Consider the following 23,343-nt stretch of genomic DNA (forward strand, 5'->3'; position numbering starts at 1 on the left):
GGTTCCGCTCGAGTGGGCAGCCGAGCTCCACCACAGCCGCTCTCTCATTCCCCCTCCTCAAAGAGGAATGGGGAGAAAATATGTGAAAAGGGGCTCAAGGGTTGAGATAAGGACAAGAAAATCACGCAATAATTATTGTAACGGGCAAAACGGACTCGGCATAAGGAGATAGTAAGATTTATTGCCTATTACTAACAAGCGAGAGAAGTGAGAAAACAAAGGAAAAAGCAAACCAAAAGCACCTTCCCCCCCATCCACCCTCTTCCACCTACTCCCCCCGAGCGGTGCAGGGGAATGGGGAATGGGGGTTATGGTCAGTCTACAGCACTTCTTCTCTGCCGCTCCTTCTCGGTCACTCTCGTCCCCTGTGCTGTGGGGTCCCACCCACGGGATGCAGTCCTTGATGAACTGATCCGGCGTGGGCTTCCCACAGGCAGCAGCTCTTCCAGAACTGCTCCAGATATGGGTCCGTACCACGGGGTCCATCCCTCAGGAGAAAACTTCTCCAACCTGGCTCCCCTACGGGCAGCAGCTCCTGCCAGATCACCTGCTCCTGCGTGGTCTCCTCTCCACGGGCTACAGGTCCGGCCCGGAATCTGCTCCGGCAGGGGTCTTCCACAGGCGGCAGCCTCCGTCGGTGCAGGGCCACCTGCTCCACCGTGGTCTCCTCCACAGGCTGCAGCATGGAACCCTGCTCCACCGTGGTACTCCATGGGCTGCAGGGGGACATCCTGCTTCACCATGGTCCTCACCACAGGCCGCAGGGGACTTCTGCTCCGGCGCCTGGAGCACCTCTCCCCCTCCCTCTACACTGACCTTGGCACCTGCAAGGCTGTTCTCTCACTCCCTTGACTCTCCCGGCTGCCGTCTGGCGCAGCGTTTTTTTTCCCTGTCTTAAATATGCTCTCACAGAGGCGCAAAACAACATCGCTTATTGGCTCAGATCTGGAAAACAATGGGGCCCTTACCAAACATGGGGCAGCTTCTAGATCTTTCTCACAGAAACACCCCTATGGCTCCCTGCTACCAAAACCTTGCCACGTAAACCCACTACAGAGGGGGGTTGGACCGATGATCTCTGAGGGCCCTTCCAACCCCTACAATTCTGTGATTCTGTGACATTCCCTTTCTGAGTCTGCCAGAATTAAAATGCTGTTGTTTAATTACTCTCTCCTATCTTTCTGTTAGAAGTCATCATTAGGAAGAGCATCCTTGGTGCATGTGGCATGCAGACATTTTCCAGTCTTTTACTCTCTATGGCTAAGAACCTAGAGAGCTGGTCTCTTCTGGAAAACGATCAAATTGATGTTAGAACAGTTGCTTCTACTTCCTTTTGAGAGACGAAATACAAATTCAATCTGAGATTTCCCCATTTAAGAATAATACAAAAAAGACAACTGGAACTGCAAAAGTTTTATTGTCCAAACAGATTAACGCCAGAGACTCCTCACATTTCTACCTATAGAAGTTTTTTATATTTGGGATTTGGAGTTACTTTCCTCCAAAATTAGGAGAAGTAAATTCAGTGATAATTGCAGGTTTTGTTCCCTTTGTAAGGATACCTGATGATGAAGCTGTAGCAGATGGGAACCCCACTGGATAAAGTGAAAAAAGGTCTTTCAGATTGTTGCAGTTGCCTAATTATATCACGATTTATTGGGGCATTACTAGCTAAACAAATGGAAGTTCCCAGTCTAGTCTAATTATTGCTTTTTGTTTGTTTGTATTGTGGCACGTTTTTACTGAATATTAAGAAAGTTCACACAGAAGCAAATGGTGGCAACATACAGCAAATCTCTCCTGTTTAGAAGAGGGTAATTCAATTTAGACTACATAGGACAACCTTGAAGTTAAAAAGACCTTACAGGTTTTAACTGTACCAATTTAATTACTAAATAGTTTTTCTAAAAAAATATTTACATTGATAAATATAAATCAATAATGATAACATATTGGAATATGTCTTTTAGTTTGCTGGTAGCTCAGATAAATCTACAAATAAACAGCAGTTAAGCTTGATTTTTTTTTGTCTGTAGATATTCAAAAACTTTGTGTTAAAATGATTGTTTTTTTTAAATTAGTCCACAGTCCAAGGTGACTTAAAAACCTTAAGAGATAACACATTAAAAAGAAGGAACATATTTTAAATGTGTATAGGAACATACAGAAAAATGGAGTGTGACTTCCAGGAGAAGAAATGTTACAGAACAACTTTATATATTTTATATTTTAAAGTGGGCAGCAGTAGAACATCTTTTTGAAAAAATAAATAAATAATGAGAACTTTGAAACTCTGATTTTCCTGTAAAAGGTTGTAAAAAACAACAAGAACAAAACAACAAACAAACAAAAAACACAAGCTGTTTGGTATACTGGAACTGAAACCCTACATTATCTTAATAGAAATAATACTGCTTAGTTATAATGATTACACCATTCGCTTCTTCCCAGTTTGTGGAAATACTTTATTCAACAAACACATGCACAGACAACATTTTAAGACACTACATATTGTATTTCTTTCATATAGAACAGTGATGGTACAGAAAGTTAAGGCAAAGACAGCTGTTCTTGCTGTAGGTACTCTCTGAAAACAACTGTCAGATACAAAATCTCTTTAAAAAGCTTTTAAAAAATAAATTCACACTAAATACAACATTTAAAAAGTGTATATTTTAAGGTAAGTAACAAAGTGTCAAATGTATGAATATTGGAAGCAAATGCTTATTTTACATTTCAGTTACCCAAAAGAAAATTTTATGGTCTCCTTCAACTGCACATAAGGGAAGAGTTCTGTGCCATGTCAGTCCAGATCCTACAGCTGCAGTACCAGTAAGAATGGGCTTAAAAAAAGAACAAGACTAATATCAATACAACTTACCCTGAGCGATTATTATACCACACAGACCAAGTTACATGAGCAAATCCCCACATATCTAATACTCCTTAATAAACACAGTGAAAACACAATAGAAATCACACTGAAAAATCTGATTATCTGCTACCCAGTTCCAGTAGCTACTTACTACACTTAAGGACGATGAATCAAAAACTTCTGTGATAACAAACTATTTACCTATTTTCATTGTTTTTATTAACAATGTTATTTTTAGTGCATGCTTTCAAACCTAGAAATTGTTGTAATGAAATTACTTCCTGTTATTATGTGTACTCACAACTACTATGTTTGCAAATAATATTTTTTTTGTAAACTTTGCAAATGTACACTAACATCAGCAAAACCAAAATACTTCCTGTGCTTTACTTGCACTGTCTCTGAACATATGATCATTACTAATTCAAACCTCAAAAATACACAACCAGATGATTTTTGCATCCTTAGAATTACAAATAAAAAAGAACTTATTAAATAAATAGCTATTTTTTTTTCTCTTTGTATGAATGAGACAAAGTAAAATACAATATACAGATCAAACTGCATTTTAAATAACAGGTTGAATAGTGTGTGGGAGTTTTATTTTTTTAGAATGGACGAGACAAAAAAAAAAAAAACAATTAAAAAAAATGACCAAGCAGCATTTCTGGATGGTTTGAGCTAGTTTTTAGCTACAGCTTTTAACTATTTATGAGTTTGATTTGAAAAGGACAGATGCAATTCCATCCAAAAGCTGAATTCAAAATTTATCTGGGGATGTCCTAAATGATGAACAAGCAGTTGAGTAGTTGTCTTTCCTGCATATCCAGTGGTTGCAAACAGGTTTTCATTCACTCGAGACCACCTATGAATTAAATGAACATACCTTTCCAATATTCCTAACAAAAGTGCACACAGCTGGAGTTCTCTCCCTTGTGAGTAACTGTGTGAAGCCATCAGATAGTCCACTGATACCAAAGAAATAAATTCAGAGAAAGGGCTTGTAAATGATTCACCGCCCACAGCCCTGTATGCATGTTGTGTTACACAAAAAATTAATGGTTATTCATAAATTTCACTAAGATTATGGAGCAGGTCCCACGAAAAGTGAGTGAAGAGACACAGTTCTCTCTAAACTCCCAAGTAAGTGCTTGCATATACACAGACTATATCAAAAACAAAACTGAGATAACAAAATATAGATAGCACTTATACCTGAATAATCTGGCTCGATCAACATGGACAGGTCTCTTATCCTGCGGATAACTAAAACAGACATTCCATATAAAAAACTGTTCTGCAAACAACTACGCATTAAGTATCCAAACCATACTTTTAAGCAATGAAGGGGAAACATTGTCTACTCTTTGTGAAGAAGCTGAGGGAAAAACAGCTTTCCTGCAGCTTACATTTCAATTTGGAAGAAGAAAACTGAAGTAGGTAGTGACTCTACTGAGGTATTTATGATTGTAATAAATGCATAAACCTTACAATGAGAGGTAAACAGTAGAGATGCTGTCTGAAGTGGACCAAAAGAAACAGCATATTATTTTTTACACATAAATACTGATAGAAATAAGCATGAAAAAGAACGATCTGTACTGATTCCATAGCTGCTGAAGAATGTTCATTTATTTACTGAAAAGGAGGTGTAATACACTGAGCATTTAACTGCTATCTTACCAAAGTAGCCCCATTACTTCATGGGCTGCTTAAGGAGATTCAGAAGAAATACATGTCCTGTGCATAAAAATACCTGGAGCGAGTGATATCCCATATGAGCCAATCATTTCCCGCAACTGCTCCAATTTTAAGAGTATTCTTTAAACACCAGTCTGCTGACATCAGTGGCATTTGTTCACATTATACGGAGAGGATGGCCTGCTGTGTAATTAGATCATAGAATCGTATTGTCCCATTTTGCTCTGCTACCATCAGCTGTAAGAGAAATTAATAAAACTTAGCCTGTAATTAAGCAGATTTTATCTAAGCTTTTGCTGTTAATAGAATATATTTGTTTTTTGTTAAGCAACGTAGACAGAGTTTCCTTATTAAATGATTACAAAATGCATTCTGAATGAGGAGGATGCCTTTCAGAGAGTCATGAACAACAGTTAAGGAAGGCAAAGCAGCATTAAAAATACTCTGTCCCCTCCTCTCCCATCGACACCTACTCCCGTCCCCCAACATCCAAAGCTGCTTGGGAAAACATGGCTGTCACAGAAACACACTCTGCTGCAAACTAGAAGACATGGTGCACCAAGGATTTTGAACTTCAATAAACTTTTCAGTAACCACCAGTCTGTAAGATTTTATTAGTTTTTGAAGGGGATTTTATTTACTAAAAAAAAAAAATCTCCTTTGCCTGCTCTTTGATAAGGGTCAGACTAAAAACATGCTAATATGTAAGATTGGTGTAATATTTCAATATTTTTGCACAGAAAAAATAGGGCTAATTAGGTCTTATCAGGACCCTAATTAGCTTAAGGGTAATCTAGTAAATTTGTTGTGTGAACTAAACTGCCCCGTACCAAATATAGTGGCAAACATTCAAGTTTGATGACAATAGTCTTCTTAGTAAGGCCTAAGATACTGCTGGAAACTATAGGAAGAACACCAAGCCTTCCTCTCTATAGCTAAATAAATATTTTGATACCTGATTTGACTGCTTTTTTTCTGTTGTTCAGTGTGTTTTTGTGGTAACCTGAACAGCTATTTGCAGCTACTTAAGGCAGTTATTGATTCACACAACAGGAATAATAAATCCAAGACTGCAAGGACTAGAGTAATTCAGCTAATGAAGCTGAATATTTTTCTCTTGGTAACTTCAAACAGATACTTGGCTTGCTTTACAGGAGTGTTATCAGTGAATCTTGCTATCATGACTGATACAATTTGTCCTCTGGTAACTGTAAGTTATTATGCAGTCAACAGTGAATGATGTATGTAATCACTAAGGAGTATTTCTCATGGGAAGAGCAAGGGATTGACAGTAAAAAGAGAAGAATCTGATTGAGAATTTATTTACAGTCATTTCACATTAGCAGATCTTTCCAGTATCTAGTTCCAATATCCACAGGCTCCCCAAACTTAAATCTTACTATAGCATCAAAGATTCATAGTTAGAGAAGTACATCCTCCTGTTATTTTAAGGGTGGTAGTGATGAAGAGCTGTAAAGCACAACCTTAAAAGCCTCATCAGGATGCCAGCACATGCTCATTCCAGGAGAACGTAAAACAAAATGGGCCTTCTCATTTCCTTCCAAATCCCAGACTCTAGAAGAGGAAAAAGAAAAAAAAGAAAAAAAGGTCAAGTAATTAGCTGTGTATTGCCATTTGACTGAAATAAGTTAAGATTTGGTGCCTCAATATATCCAACAAAGGAAGCGATCAAATGAAACACTGTTCATGCTTTATCACTTCAAGAAGAAAACAGACTAATGGAACACCTAGAATTAAATTTGCAGATGCTTAATAATTGTGTATAGAAGTCAGTAAAAGCAAGCCAGTTCTGAAGAGAGTAATTAAAAAATGAACTAGGCACACCCTCGGTTTGAAAGGGTAACATCCAAACAATTTGACAAGCTTAGTTGTCTAGACATGAAATCTAGATGATACGTTTTCTCTTTATTCATAAGTCAACACTGCAGTATTGGGTCAACATAGATTGACAGGGAAGTGTATGCTGAAACACCAAAACTAGGCTATATTATGAGTGAGTTTTCTCTGGATGCACTCCATATGAGTGTTACTAAGCCATGAAGCTACCCAGCTTATAAAATGCAGCAAAAACAATACAGACACTAATTTACCTCATAGCTACTGCTCAGTTGCCTCATTTCCTACAAAATCAGGAGCTCAGTTGTAGGACAAGGACATCACAGTTGTGAACATAAATTTTAACCACAAGTTAGAGTGCTATTTATATGCATTTTAACACACAAATATATATACATACATCTTTCCTTACTGACATACAAAACCTTAGAATCAGCCAAATTTTCAAGTGTAGTGTTCTGCTCAGTCTTTAGATGTGTGGCTATGTACTATCATTGTTTTTTTTTTTTCTAGGGGATTTTTGCTGACTTCCTCCAGACTTTTTTAGTTTGCTCTCAGGGTGCTGAGAGCTTTACATTTAAGAGATTTCAAAAAATTCTTAAATAATACACCATAAGTCTAGACAAAATATATGGGAACAAAGTAAATATATTTAATGAACAATGTTATTTTCTTATGCCAAACCACAACAGATCAAATATTTGTTTTCCCTGCAGAAAACACAGTCTCCAATCTTGAAGGATCAGCGTCCTTATTAAAATAAAGTCTAAACAAAAACCTGACAAATGTTTAAAAAATGAAATATCTACTTGATTAGGTAATTTAGAAACATACAATACTTTATTCTATTGCCAGAAATTTTGCCTTGTAGATTTGTTCAAGTCAAATCAACACTTTCCATTTGTATTTACTGTGCAGGGAGAAAATTATGATATAACAGAAGACGGTGAATCATTTTGGCTGAAGAAGCATGCCATCACGCTTCCTTCCCTGAACTGAGTGGGATTATTGGGTGTTGAGAAAGAAATTTATGCTTTCTACCTCCCTAACTATGTTATTTATAAAATGCCAAACTAGTAGCACTTATTTTGTCAGAATGTTGGGATTGCTAGTAACAAACACTATAGAAATAAATAAATAAATAAATAAAAAAGGATAAATGCTCCCTCACATATTTCATTCTTTCTCTATTGATAACAAACATGGTATCATTTAGTTTTGGAAAGAAACTGACAATACATATCAAAATAGATCCTTGACTGAATGCATCAAGAACATGTTATTATGGAAATATATTTGTGATTATGGAAATTAACTCTTTGTAATATTTCTTTTTGACTAGCACAAGTTACAAATGTGCAAAGACACAAGTTTTAGCCAAACTGAGTTTCAGTTACTCAGTAATCATAACCAAATCAGCTACAGACGCTAAAAAAGCCTCCTGTTTTCTCCACATTCCTATCACATAAATCAATCTATAAAGACCTAGCATCTTGGTTCCCATTTAAACCCCATGAAACTTCACAAATATTACCATGTTTTTATACTCAAACTAGTGTCTACTTTTATCCAAACATTCTTATTTTTTTGTAACTCTGCATTGTATCACCCTCTATTGATCCTCCTCTCTCCATCAACTATTGTTGAACAGACTTACTGGGCTTGTGGTATTATTTTTTTTTTCCAATAGTTATAAAAAGATTCCAAAATAAATTTAAAGGATATAAATTTAAATAACCCCAGTTGAAATGAAGGCCAAAGTTGGAATAATGGAAAGCCTCGAAATTACATATAATCTGCTCAGTAAATTAATTCATTTTTACATAACTAAAAATTGAGAAATCATATACTGCAATGATCACACTATTTAAACTAATACAAAGTTAGAGATAGCTACAAATGTCATTCAAGAGAACTCTTGAAATATTAGTATATTCCTCTTATCGCTCACATTCTGTGATTAAACAAACAAATGATAACTGCAGTTATCTCAAAGCATGGAGCTATTCAAACTATGTTGGAACAACTATATTTGTTGCGAAGCACGGCCGAAAGCACGACAGACACCAGTTGAGTCAGATCATGCTGCTCCATTTTATTGCCCGAATAGCCTAACTTTTATAGCGAACTTGACAGGGGCGGACAGTGTTTCACACAAGATTATTGGTCAAAAGCACTCAGACAAACAACTACAAGAAAACAACCCCACCTGCAAGAAAACAACCCCCCTTGTGATTAGCGGTCACGTAGACCTTGTCCTTGAGGCCAGCTGCTGGTAACAATATATTTCTGAGTTCCTTAATTGGGTGATGTGGGAGATATTGCCATGGGAGCTTCTCACAGTTACTCTGGTAGCTTGGTTTGCTCAGCTACAGCAGGCCATGAGATTTTCTAAGGCCTGCTTCTGGTTCACAGAATCACAGAATAACAGAATTTCTAGGTTGGAAGAGACCTCAAGATCATCGAGTCCAACCTCTGACCTAACGCTAGCAGTCCCCACTAAACCATATCCCTAAGCTCTACATCTAAACGTCTTTTGAAGACTTCCAGGGATGGTGACTCCACCACTTCCCTGGGCAGCCTGTTCCAATGTCTAACAACCCTTTCAGTAAAGAAGTTCTTCCTAACATCTAACCTAAAACTCCCCTGGCTCAACTTAAGCCCATTCCCCCTCGTCCTGTCACCAGGCACGTGGGAGAACAGACCAACCCCCACCTCACTACAGCCTCCCTTGAGGTACCTATAGAGAGCGATAAGGTCGCCCCTGAGCCTCCTTTTCTCCAGGCTGAACAAGCCCAGCTCCCTCAGCCGCTCCTCGTAGGACTTGTTCTCCAGGCCCCTCACCAGCTTCGTTGCCCTTCTCTGCACCCGCTCAAGCACCTCGATGTCCTTCTTGTAGCGAGGGGCCCAAAACTGAACACAGTACTCGAGGTGCGGCCTCACCAGAGCCGAGTACAGGGGGACGATCACCTCCCTAGCCCTGCTGGTCACACTGTTTCTGATACAAGCCAGGATGCCGTTGGCCTTCTTGGCCACCTGAGCACACTGCTGGCTCATAATCAGGTGACTATCCACCATCACTCCCAGGTCCTTCTCTGCCTGGCAGCTCTCCAACCATTCCTCTCCCAGCCTGTAGCTCTGCTTGGGGTTATTGCGCCCCAGGTGCAGGACCCGGCACTTGGCCTTGTTGAACTCCATGCAGTTGACCTCAGCCCATCGGTGCAGCCTATCCAGATCCTCCTGCAGAGCTTTCCTACCCTCAAGCAGATCGACACACGCACCTAACTTGGTGTCATCTGCAAACTTACTGAGGGTGCACTCAATGCCCTCGTCCAGATCATCGATGAAGATATTAAAGAGGACCGGCCCCAGCACCGAGCCCTGGGGGACGCCACTAGTGACTGGCCTCCAACTGGACTTGGCTCCATTCACCACAACTCTTTGGGCCCAGCTATCCAGCCAGTTTCTAACCCAACGAAGCGTGTGCCAGTCCAAGCCAAGAGCAGCCAGTTTCTTGAGGAGAATGCTGTGTGAGACGGTGTCAAAAGCCTTGCTGAAGTCAAGGTAGACCACATCCACAGCCTTTCCCTCGTCCACCCAGCACGTCACTTTGTCATAGAAGGAGATCAGGTTCGTCAAGCAGGATCTGCCTTTCATAAAGCCATGCTGACTGGGCCTGATCGCCTGCTTGCCCTGCAAGTGCTGCGTGATGACTCTCAGGAGGATCTGCTCCATGAGCTTCCCTGACACTGAGGTCAAACTGACAGGCCTGTAGTTTCCCGGGTCTGCCCTCCGGCCCTTCTTGTAGATGAGCGTCCCATTTGCTAGCCGCCAGTCAACTGGGACCTCCCCCAATAGCCAGGACTGCTGATAGATGATGGACAGTGGCTTGGCCAGCTCCTCTGCCAGTTCTCTCGGTACCCTTGGGTGGATCCCATCCGGCCCCATCGACTTGTGCACATCCAAGTGCCATAGCAGGTCACCAAACAGTTCTTCATGGATAGTGAGGGCCACATCCTGCTCCCCATCCCCTTCCACCAGCTCAGGGTACTGAGTATCCAGAGAACAACCGGTATTGCCGCTAAAGACTGAGGCAAAGAAGGCATTGAGCACCTCCGCCTTTTCCTCATCTCTTGTAACTAAGTTTCCCCCTGCATCCAGTAAAGGATGGAGATTCTCATTAGTCCTCCTTTTTGTGTTGATGTATTTATAGAAATGTTTTTTGTTATCTTTAACGGCAGTAGCCAGATTGAGCTCCAGATGAGCTTTGGCCTTCCTAATTTTGTCCCTGCACAGCCTCGCTACATCCTTATAGTCCTCCCTAGTGGCCTGCCCACTTTTCCAAAGATTATAAACCCTCTTTTTTCTCCTAAGATCAAGCCACAATTCTCTGTTCAGCCAGACTGGTCTTCTTCCCCGCCAGCTCGTCTTTGGGCACGTGGGGACAGACCGTTCCTGCACCATTAAGACTTCCCTCTTGAAGAGCGCCCAGCCTTCCTGGACCCCTCTGCCCTTCAGAACCACCTCCCAAGGGACTCCACCAACTAGTGTCCTGAGCAGCTCAAAGTCAGCCCTCCGAAAGTCCAATACAGCGGTTTTACTGGTCCCCTTCCTGGCCTCGCCAAGAATAGTGAACTCCACCATTTCGTGGTCACTCTGCCCAAGACAGCTCCCGACAGCTTGCCTTGCTTAAGGCAAGCTCAAGTCGAACAATTGTTCCACGGGCACATGTCCACGTCCTGTATGCCAATTCCCAACAATTCCCCCGTATTCTTTTTGTACAAGCAGTACTTGGTTTTACATCAGATGTCAAATACATAACATAACACAACTATACAACTTAACCCTAATAACACTACAATTACTGTAAGCACTTAATGGTAACACAATTTAATAGTAAGTAACACAACTTAATAGTAACACACTTAAACCTAATCACGATGGTGATCGAAGGCTGTTCTTGACAGTCCTTGAGGTGTCACAGCCCACGTCATTGTCAGAATAATTATCAGGAACCTCTTCCTGGTCGTCTTCGGCGTGTGCAGATTCTAAAGCTGCTTCAGTCCGCTTTGCAGTGATCCACTGGGTACCTGTTTCCGGCACCACTTCAAAATCTCTATAACATTTTTGCAAGTAACCCTTTAACCACATTTATCACAATACTACATGCAATGATGATTGACACCACAGCGAACAGAATCCTTAATCCCTCTTTGATTAATCCCAGTAACCATCTATGCATTGTTTCAAACAGATCAGTGAACCATTGATTGAAAGGATTTCTCATGTGCTCTTTCAGGAAAGTAATGAAGTTGTGAATTGACTCATTATGATCAAAAAGGTTTAAACAGTACATTCCCTTAAATTTCTCCAAGTGGCTACTTCAAACAATGACTCCGTACTTGTGAAACATGATTTTGCTCGACCGATCGCAACTAGTCCTGCTAGTTGCTTACAATTGACTCCCCGTTTTTTCTAAAAAGCGCTGTAATAAATCCATTTTTCTATGATTTTTGCCGGCACCAATTTCCTATGCTTTTAGCTTGCACTATGGCAATATCCTGGGATCCTGCACTATGGCAATAACCTGCACTATGGCTATATCCTGAGATCCTGCACTATGGCAATAACCTGCACTATGGCAACCTGCACTATGGCTATATCCCGGGATCCTGTAGCAGGATTCATCTGATAGCCACGGCTACATTCACATTTGTAGCCACCCTTCAGGTTGATACAGATTTGACTACAGATACCAGGGTTTTGGCATTCATCGGTATCTCCACAGTTTCTCTTGTCTACAAACTCAAACCCAGCTGGACAGTCACATTCATTTATGATGCATTCCTTCAGGGGCTCATCACCCCAGTCCTTGCAGTCTCTCTGCTGGTTACACACTTTATTGATATCTATGCATTCTCCACTTCTGCCCTTGAATTTGCCAGGTCCAGAGCACTGAATAACATTGTTATAGTTTGCTTCATCAGTGCCATCCAGACAGTCTCTCACACCACTGCACTGCCTACTCCCATGGACACAGTTCCCATCTTCATATCTGAACTGGTCTGGCCTGCAGGTCTGAGAAGGGCAGTTAATTTCATCACTTCCATCCTTGCAATCAGGATCTCTGTCACAGTCTTCTTCACCTGAGCCGCACTGCACCTCACTCACATAACACTTCACCAGAGGTGCAGGCTGGCGGCCACACTGCTCCAAAGATTCATCCAAGTGGTTGGAGCAGTCACCTTGACCATTGCAGACAAAGCTTTTGGAAATACATTGCCCACTAGTGCATGTGAATTCTGCTGCACTACAAGTCACAATGCCACAATTCTCTTCATCTTCTCCACTGTCACAGTCCTTTTCACCATCACATTTCCAGGACACTGGGATACGCTGGACTGACTGAGGACCACAGCTGATTTCATTTACCTGACACAGCTCAGCACTCTCATCAGACCCATTTTCACAGTCTGGATCCCCATCACCGTGCCATCTGTTTGGCACACACTGACCACTGTTGCACAAAAAGTCAGATTCAGCACATGTCTTCTTCACACAAGCACTCTCATCACTGCCATCTGAGCAGTCTTCACATTTTGCTCTAGCACCGTTGGCAGCAGTGCACAGGCAGGTGAGGGCGAGCAGCAGGCAGAGCGCCCCGCAGCACGGCAGCGCCCGCCGCCGCCCCGCACCTGTGTCACTTATACTACTCCTATTACCCGTGCTGTTAGTGTCAGTGGCATCCTCCTGGTACCGTTTCTGTCTTTGTCGGCCCTTACTCTCCCCCTTTTCTTTTTGCCACTGACCATTCACCACAAATGCATGAGACACGATTACTAGTTAGGAAAGAGAGTGTAACGTCTGCTATATGGCTGCAGACAGTGCCAGCTGCAACCTTAGAAGCTGTTTGTGAAAGAGCTTGCCGGTGGTCATTTGGCAGTGTAATCTGCGTCTCTGCACTCCTGCCCCGCAATAGAGCTAAATCGTCATTAGTAATCCGTAGAATGTGGCAACCCCATGGAATGTTATCCAGAAACATAGTTATAACACCGATCTGGGGACGAATAGTCTTTTTTGCATTGCAAGATAAACCTCTTATAAAAAGAATGCTAGAGTGAAGCAGCACAGCTCAGCACAGCTGCCGCTGCCTCCATGGTTACGTCAGACAGACTGCAGGGTCCTGATTCCTGTACCTCTGGCATGCGATTCGACGCGCTCGGTCTGCCGTTTCCTGAGCGGTTGCATACCACGATATTGTGATTCCTTGACTTACAGTTTTCACACCACACCTGTCGTCCTTTACAGTCACGGCGATGGTGTCCCTTCTTTCCACACCGGAAGCATTGATTTTCTCGCCGAGATGGAGCTCGAGGTTGCCTTTGTACTACTTCTACTAATATGGCTTGGGGCCCTGCTGGAACCCTGCTCATTCTTTCTAACATTTGTTCAATAGTGGCATTCCCTGGCAGTGTCAATATAATAACCTTTGTTTCCCCGCGTACCCCCGCGGTTTCCCTTCCCCTTGTCTCACCGCGGGTCCTTTGTCTGGGTTGGTGCTCGGAGTTTCTCAATGTCCTGGTGCCGCTCCGATGTCTCGGCACTGCTGCTCTGGTGTCCCGGCGCTGTTCCGATGTCCCGGCACCGCTGCTGTGATGTGCCGGCGCAGCTCTGATGTCCCGGCGCCGCTGGTCTCCCTGTGCTCCGATGTGCTGGCACCGCTGGTGTCCCGCTGCGCTGCGATGTCCCGGCGCCGCTGCAATGTCTGTCTGGTGTCCCGCTGCACTGCGATGTCCCGGCACCGCTGGTGTCAGCCTGTTCGGGTCGCAGCCTGTTCGGGCGCCATTTGTTGTGAAGCACGGCCGAAAGCACGACAGACACCAGTTGAGTCAGATCATGCTGCTCCATTTTATTGCCCGAATAGCCTAACTTTTATAGTGAACTTGACAGGGGCGGACAGTGTTTCACACAAGATTATTGGTCAAAAGCACTCAGACAAACAACTATAAGAAAACAACCCCCCTTGTGATTAGCGGTCACGTAGACCTTGTCCTTGAGGCCAGCTGCTGGTAACAATATATTTCTGAGTTCCTTAATTGGGGGATGTGGGAGACATTGCCGTGGGAGCTTCTCACAGTTACACTGGTAGCTTGGTTTGCTCAGCTACAGTAGGCCATGAGATTTTCTAAGGCCTGCTTCTGGTTGCTTAAGGCAAGCTCAAATTGAACAATTGTTCCACGGGCACATGTCCACGTCCTGTATGCCAATTCCCAACATATATTTTATGTAGTATAAATGAATGTGGATGATGACATGCAGCATATGTGCAGCAATTTTACCACAAAATGGACTTTTATTAAAATTGCTGAAGTATTCATTGGAACATCTGAAAACCTGTTTTGTGGCAACAGAGATTACCCTTATTGTACATTCTAACTTTCTGAATAATGAATAATTCTAGCTAGAGAGCAAAACCAAATTATAAATGAATAAAAGTCATCAAAAAGAATAGTATAAGAACAAAACCATATTGTAACTTTAAGGCATTTCTCAAATCTTCAGACAATGGAAGTAAAAAAAAAAATAAAAATATCTTTTAACATAAGGTTTCCAGCAATCTTTGTGAGTGTGGTTGGGGCACAGAACATCTAGTATCTTTCTGTGACATCTAATACCTCACCACAAAGCAGGATTGGCTATCCTTGAACTGTCTGACCTACTCTTATAAATGACCAACAAGTTTTTTTTGTGTTTTCGTTTGTTTGTTTTTTTCCTTTTCTTTTTAAAATTTGACTTAAATATCCTTAAAGTTTCTTTGTATCTCCAGCAGACATACTTGTATAGCAATTGTATAACCAAAAGTATAACCAAAATTGATGGTTAATATTTTGGTTTTGACTGTGAGGTACAAGAAGTATCATGTAAGACTTTGGGGGGACACACAGGGATGCATACAAAAAACATGCAAAGCCACAAGCTAGACTCCTAAAAATAATTCAAGACTCCCAATTATTTTCATCAATTATAATGCACAGCTAGCTTGATAAACACTATCAGCATAGCTCAAAAAGGATAACTATTTTGCTATCATATTTCTTGTATAAAGAAATACTGCGGAATTCTATCACAACAAACTGATAAACACAGAACAACATAGAATAAAATACTTTATTAAAAAAATCTATAGTTGACAGCACAAAATGTGAAGATACAAATGAAATATAAATTTAATACAGGAATAAGTGAGAAAGGCAACTTTACAATATGGCCAGAGACTGAATTGGTCTAACAAAGTAAGACACAAATGCAACAAGCACTGAAAAAATTAAAAAAAAAAAAAAAAAGAAAGAAAGAAAAAACACCAAACAACCAATAAAACCAACAAAAAATAACAAATAATTTATCACTGACTTTTCTTGTCTACTGTCTAGTGAAATACCTATGCAAAATAACTAAGACATAAGAGTACCATGTAAACAAACACGCTATAGTTAGAAAAATGAAACAAAACCAAACAACTAAACTACAAACAATATAATAAATTTTGTGACTTTAGTTATATTTATTTTCCAGTGATATCAAACCTTTCCCCAGGAATCTCTGTATAGAGACTAAAACTAACCTCCTGATGGACTGATATTTGTGGTATGTGCAACAAAAACTGGACTTGACAGTGACTAACAAGCCTGGACACCTGAACAAGCTTGCAAAGTGGGCCCATGTGAACCTAAGTCCAAGTGCAAGGTGCTGCACCTGGGTCGGGGTAATCCCAGACATAAGTACAGACTGGGAGAAGAACTCACTGAGAGCAACCCTGCAGAGAAGGACCTGGGAGCGGATGAAAAGCTCAACATGAGCCAGCAGCACGTGCTTTCAGCCCAGAAGGCCAACCGTATCCTGGGCTGTATCAAAGCAGGCCGAGGGAGGTAATTGTCCCCCTCTACTCTGCCCTTGAGAGATGCTTGAGCACTGTGTCCAAGTTTGGAGCCCCTAGCACAAGAAGGATGTGGGTCTGTGTGAATGGGTCCATAGGAAGGCCATGAAGTTGATCAGAGGGCTGGAGCGCCTCTCCTATGAAGAAAGGCTGAAAGAGCTCTGGGGTGACCTCACTGCAATTTTTCAATACTTAAAGGGGGCTTATAAAAAAGATGGAGAGCAATTTTTCGCTCAGTCAGACAATTCTTCAGTCAGGGGGTGTTGAGGCACTGGAAAAGGCTGCCCAGAGAAGCTGTGGATGCCCCATCCCTGCAGCTGTTCAAGGCCAGGTTGAATGAGGCCCTTGGCAACCTGATATGGTGGGTGGCTTCCTTGCCCATGGAAGAAATGTTGGAGTTAGCTGGTGTTCCCTTCCAATCCGAGCTGTTCTATGATTCTTTATTTATATTTTACTTTAACTGTGCTCCACATTAACACGTATGACTCATCGATAAAACTGATTCACATTTTTCCTTACTGCAATTAATAATTTAACAGTAGTTATTTTAGCTATTTCCTCTACCAGCATTTTTAACCATTTTCTTTACAATTTTGCTATCAAATTTAAAAAATATATTTTTTCTGTTCTTAATGAAAGAGTAAAACAATTATGAAATGCTTAAAAAAGTGAAATACATTATCCTGCAAGTTCTTCATTGGTTTATGCGGGTGTGAGACCCTCCAATTTCAGCGCGGGGAAGCAAGTGATTGACTCAATATGAGTGGTAATACAAGCTTCAACTTTATTGCGCAGATATCTGTATATTTATACACACAGCTATAATTATGCCTACTGGTCACTATCCTATTGGCTAAGCCTAAAAGCGTTGCAAAAAATACTGTTTCTCCTACTTGCGGTTATAGCGCATAAGCTACTCCCTTATCTTCCTAGGCCTCAGATCCAGCTGTTTCTCTCTCTCTGAAGGACAGACTGCTCCTTGCATATTTTCACAAGAATACTTCTCATCCATCCTACTCTATGGCTATAAACTCTGCATTTTCTTTGCCTTGCTTGTACAATTCCTCTAGGGACATGTGCCCTTGCTCTTTGAGCCATTCTTCAACAAGTTTATATTATACTTTAAAATATAGAATAAGCAAAATTTGAAATTTGCAATAGCTTGCCAAAGACATAAGTAAACCATAGGTTTGTGAACTGCTTCATCCATCTTGGAATCCAGCCATCCTTGGGAAGGTAATGCACAATATAGAGAACACAGGGTTTGAATTTTTCAATCAACTTTTTTGCAACTTCTAATCTTTTATTTATTTTGTAATTTTTACAGCTGTGGGAATTTTGATCTTGTATATACATACAGTTGTGAATAACTGTAACATGATGGGGTTTATGAATATTGCAAAGGTGCATTCTTTCAAAAAAGAGATACTTTCTAAGGTTATATAAGTTTTGAGATTGTCAGTGCAGAGAATCATGATAATTTTAAAGTGTACATCATATTTATAAACCAACACCTCTTGTCAATGAATGCCCTTCAATTTACGACTACATGGCACAGAAGACAACTGCAATTATTTTGATGCTCAAGTATTTTTAAACAGTCTTAAATAATCAGTTCTACTTTGCAGCTGGTTTTGTTAGATCAACAAGACCAAGAAAGCTACATGTAAAAGCAACAAGAACTACTGAACTAACAATTTAAAGGTAAGAATGCTGAAGGCATCACCACAGCCTCTTCTCAACTGGTATCTGACTTAACACTGTCTTCCAACAACAAAAGACCAAAGCCAGCCATGAAATGTAACTGTTGCAGCAGCTTGTGGCAAGATTGTTCAATGCATGAAAATTGAAAACTTGTGTTTCTTATGTATTTCTGCTAAACTTACCCGAGTAAAGAGGAGGGAAGATCTGAACTTGTCTCTCTGTATGATATACATACTGAGGCACAGTGTTAATTATATCAAGACGCAGAGGTGGAACTCTAACAGAACAACACTGACACACTTGAAACTCCTTGTTCTTGTGCTAATTGTTCTACTACTTCATTCCAAAGGTATTAACAGATTATGTATCCTGAGAAAAATTCCTGAGTAGAAACTGAGTACAGACAGAAAAATTATTCCTCTTCTTACATTACTGCCGAAGCAAATTACGCAGTAAGTAAGGAATGATTTTGGTAAGTCTGAGGGAATGCATTTTCCATTAGTTTTGAAAGTTTAACCTTTAAGTTCAGTAAAAAAAAAAAAAAGTCTTCATGCTCCACATGCATAAATGGAAAAAATAAGAACTCAAGTAGCCAAAAAAAATCCTACTTACTTCACATGGCTTTGAACCATTGATTTTATGGTTTACTGCATAACTGTCTTTCAGTTATTAACTCCTGATAGCATACACTAATTAAATCATTTGTATTTCCTTTTCCTTTAGTATCAGACTATTGTTTTTAAAGCAGTCCTCTTATCTCAGAAACACTGAGCATTTCATAAAATAAACAAAACATGCTACATATTCAAATACCTCTTTGCTGAATAAACCCAACATTAGTTTAGATCTAATGAAAAAAAAAAAAAAAAACAAGAATAGAGAATAAATTGGAACAAGCTAGGAGTAAGTCATACACATTTTTACTACTCATTCCTAATGATTTTGTTGGAAATAGAGACAGGGCAGCTGTGGAAAATCTGCCTGCTGGTCAAAGTACTATTTTTGAGTTCCCTAGGGGTTTTGAAAAATCACAGGCCTTTTAGATTTTCAATTCACATGATACAGAGTAGCTCTACTAATGCTACTAGACTGATTTACACCAGTTGATGTTCTGCCCTTTACAAAATCTCATACACAGAATAATCATCCTAACAGCTATTTCTTTCTCTCTTACCAGGTAGCAGATTTCTTCAAACACAAGATCTTTTCCTTTGTTCTTATAGCACTTTTTTTCTTCCCCTGAACATTAAATGGTCATTTATATAGCAATTAATATGGTCATAACTTCAAAGAGCAAATATATAATTCATATAATCAGAGAAAAACTAAAACAGTTCCTTAACTGAGACAAATTTTAAACTATCACAGCTATACCAAGAAAAGTCAATTATGATGATTTCTCATAAGCTTCTTCCCCTATTGTAATGGCTTGCTAAGCCTGCACAGCTGCCGTGCTGCCTTCTCCAGCTGTGAGCTGCACTGTAAGGATGAAGATCAACAGCTTTATAGATTCACAAGCACTATTAGAAGTGTAAGATGGGGGACATTTTGCCAAAGAAAAACAAACTTGTGCACTATAAAACAGTGCTTTTTAGCATACTAAGCTGGTGAAGGGCCTGGAACACAAGTCCTATGAGCAGTGGCTGAGGGAACTGGGGTTGTTTAGTCTGGAAAAGAGGAGGCTAAGGGTAGACCGCATTGCTCTCTGCAACTACCTGAAAGGAAGGTGTGGGGAGCTGGGGATCAGCCTCTTCTCTCAGATGAGTAGTGATAGGATCAGAGGGAATGGCTTCAAATTGTGCCATGGGAGGTTCAGGTTGGAAATTATAAAACATTTCTTCTCAGAAAGAGCAGTCAGGCATTGGAATGGGTTGCCTAGGGAGGTGGTGGTGTCACCGTCCCTGGGGGTGTTCAAGGACATGTTGGACGTGGTGCTTAGGGAAATGGTTTAGTCAGTGACATTGGTGGTAGGGGGATGGTCGGACCAGATGATCTTGGAGGTCTTTTTCAACCTTAACGATTGTGATTTGTGTTTGCCTTTTCTTTCCAGTTGCAAACAATTAAATATATCAGTTTGGAATGGCTATGATCGTGGTATTATAAGCTGCCAGTATCACTGTATCAGTATGATACTGTCCTTAGGCTATATACTTGCATCTCCCAGTAGGGCTAATACATTCAGGTAAGTAAACAATTTCACATGAGTATACTGGTTTTCAACTTGACTCATCTGAAGATAGAATGGATGGACAGAGTCTGTACAGCTCAGAGCTGTACATCATGTGTTATGTCTCCTATTCTTGGAGATCTTTTTTTTAAATTTCTGTACCACCTGGGGAAATTGACAGTGTACATAATCATTGAATATCTTGAGTTGGAAGACACCCACAAGGATTATCGAATCTAATTCCTGGCTCCACAAAGAACTATGTAAAAATCAGACCATGTGTCTGAGAGCATTATGCAAACACTTGAACTCCAGCAAGCTTGGTGCCATGACCACTGCCTTGGGGAGCCTGTCCCAGTGCCCGACCACCCTCTGGGTGCAGAACCTTTTCCCAGCACCCAGCCTGACCCTCCCCTGTCCCAGCTCCATGCCGTTCCCTCGGGTCCTGTCGCTGTCCCCAAAGAGCAGAGCTCAGCACCTGCCCCTCTGCTCCCCTCGTGAGGGAGCTGCAGGCTGCCACGAGGCCTCCCCTCAGCCTGCTCTGCTCGGAGCTGAACAAACCAAGGGACCTCAGCCGTTCCTCCTGTCTTGCCGTCTGGACCCTTCACCATCTTTATAGCCTTCCTTTGGATACTCTCTAACAGTTGTATGACTCATACTATGGTGCCCAAAATTGCACACAGTATACTGAACATAATGCTGCATCAGTGCAGAGTAGAGCAGCACAATCACTCCCCTTGACTAGCTAGCAGTGCTGTGCTTGATGCACTTCAGGATGTGCTTGGCACTCCCTGTCATTTACCAAATTCCTTTCTGCAGAGCTGCCCTTCAGCCTTTCGTCCCCCAGTCTGTACATACATCCAAGGTTGTCCCTTCCCAGGTGCAGAATCCGGCACTTGCTCTTGTAAACTTCATATTGTTGGTGATTGCTCAGCCCTCTACTTTGTCAAGATCTCTTTGCAAGGCCTCTTTACTCTTGACAGAGTCAAGAGCTTCTCCTTATTTAGAATCACCTGCAAACTTAGTGTGCATTTGAGTCCTGCATCCAGATCATTTATAAAAACATTAAAGAGATCTGGCCCTTGACTGAAGCTTTGTGGAACCCCACTAGTGACTGGCCTCCAGCCTGATGTAACCCCATTTACTTTAACCCTTTCAGCAGGACACATCAGCCAACTGTTCACCCATCGCATTACGATTTTGTCTAGCTGTATGCTGGGCATTTTGTTCAGAAGGATACTGGGAGAAACAGTAGTGAAAACTTTGATGAAATACAAAAACATCACATCTACTGGCTTTCCTTGGTCAGCCAGATGAGCGACCTTGTCACAATAGGAAACTCAGTTCGCTGAACAGAACGTTCTTCCTCATCAACTTGTGCTGGCCATCACCAATGACCGCACCATCTTTCATGTGTTTTTCAGCAACTCCCAGAATAATCTTCTCCATAATACTAAGGCAGAACATTTTTCTTCTCATTCATCTAGTAAGTTCAAAACCATATAGCATTGAAAAAACAAACAAACAAACAAAAAACCCCACAAACAACAAGAAAAACAGACACCAAAAAAAAAAAAAAAGCAAAACACAAACCCCCACAACCCAGTTCACATGACTAATCTTCCCTTTCAAAATGAAGACCTACTAAAAATAAGTAAGGAAGCATATACACACACAGAAAAAGCCAAACTATTGTTTCAATCAAACTATTATTTCAATGATATTTTGAGCAAAATGCATACCTGCAAGTGTGATCATCACTTACACTTGCAACTTCTTGGCCTTCTTTGGGAGAAAACACCAGATCATTAATGTAATCTGAGTGGCCATCAAATGTCTGTCAACCAGAAAAAAAGAAATATTTTTAACTTTGAGCAGACTGTTCCACCATTAGTCAACAATATATTCAACAGATCCACTCAATGAAAGATTTAAATGTAAAATAAGGTTATCATTTCTACATGGAAGGGAGAAATATTCATTAGTAAAACTGGAGATATTTAAAACCTCTAACACTTGTGTATATTTACACTGTAGGTGAACAGAACCCCACTGCTCCTTGTCATTACCACAGAGGTCAGCCTGATGCTCTGGTAAGTGGATCACACCACAACTTCTTATTCTTTTTCAACCACTGACTTTTGAAGGTAGAGGATAATAAATCTCAGAAAGAAAGAGGAAAATCAGCAGGAAGTGAATGTACACATAATTTATATATTTTAAAGAACTCCAATTATTCATAAGTAACTCTTATCTCTAAACGAGAGTTTTTGATAGTGTAGTGGGTTTACGTGGCAAGGTTTTGGTAGCAGGGGGCGATAGGAGTGGTTTCTGTGAGAAGGATCTAGAAGCTGCCCCATGTTTGGTAAGGGCCCCATTGTTTTCCAGATCTGAGCCAATAAGCGATGTTGTTTTGCGCCTCTGTGAGAGCATATTTAAGACAGGGAAAAAAACGCTGCGCCACACAGCAGCTGGGAGAGTGAGAGCAGTGAGAAACGGCCTTGCAGGCGCCAAGGTCAGTGTAGAAGGAGGGGGAGAGGTGCTCCAGGCGCCGGAGCAGAAGTCCCCTGCGACCTGTGGTGAGGACCATGGTGAAGCAGGATGTCCCCCTGCAGCCCATGGAGTACCACGGTGGAGCAGGGTTCCACGCTGCCGCCTGTGGAAGACCCCTGCCGGAGGAGATTCCGGGCTGGACCTGTAGCCCGTGGAGAGGAGACCACGCAGGAGCAGGTGACCTGGCAGGAGCTGCTGCCCGTAGGGGAGCCAGGTTGGAGCAGTTTTCTCCTGAGCGATGGACCCCGTGGTACGGACCCATATCTGGAGCAGTTCTGAAAGAGCTGCTGCCTGTGGGAAGCCCACGCCGGATCAGTTCATCAAGGACTGCATCCCGTGGGTGGAACCCCACAGCACAGGGGACGAGAGTGATCGAGAAGGAGCGGCAGAGAAGAAGTGCTGTAGACTGACTGTAACCCTCATTCCCCCGTTCCCCTGCGCCGCTCAGGGGGAGGAGATGGAAGAGGGTGGATGGGGGGACAAGGTGCTTTTGGTTTCTTTCCTTTGTTTCTCACTTCTCTAGCTTGTTAGTAATGAGCAATAAATCTTACT

General features: G+C 41.5%; 1 protein-coding gene across 1 annotated transcript in view; it reads right to left on the minus strand.

Moving 5' to 3' along the window:
• Positions 1–2,441: 2,441 nt before the first annotated feature.
• The window catches only part of LOC116499070 (nucleoporin Nup37-like), a 29,739-nt gene continuing 8,837 nt past the window's right edge, over positions 2,442–23,343 (minus strand). Inside the window, 6 exon segments of the mRNA XM_032203676.1 lie at positions 2,442–2,843; positions 3,647–3,740; positions 4,091–4,141; positions 4,632–4,813; positions 6,061–6,151; positions 21,981–22,075. Coding sequence (XP_032059567.1) covers positions 2,730–2,843; positions 3,647–3,740; positions 4,091–4,141; positions 4,632–4,813; positions 6,061–6,151; positions 21,981–22,075 — 627 coding nt within the window. The 3' untranslated portion in view covers positions 2,442–2,729.

This window comes from Aythya fuligula, chromosome 26, assembly GCF_009819795.1.
Source record: "Aythya fuligula isolate bAytFul2 chromosome 26, bAytFul2.pri, whole genome shotgun sequence".
NCBI classification, from domain to species: domain Eukaryota; kingdom Metazoa; phylum Chordata; class Aves; order Anseriformes; family Anatidae; genus Aythya; species Aythya fuligula.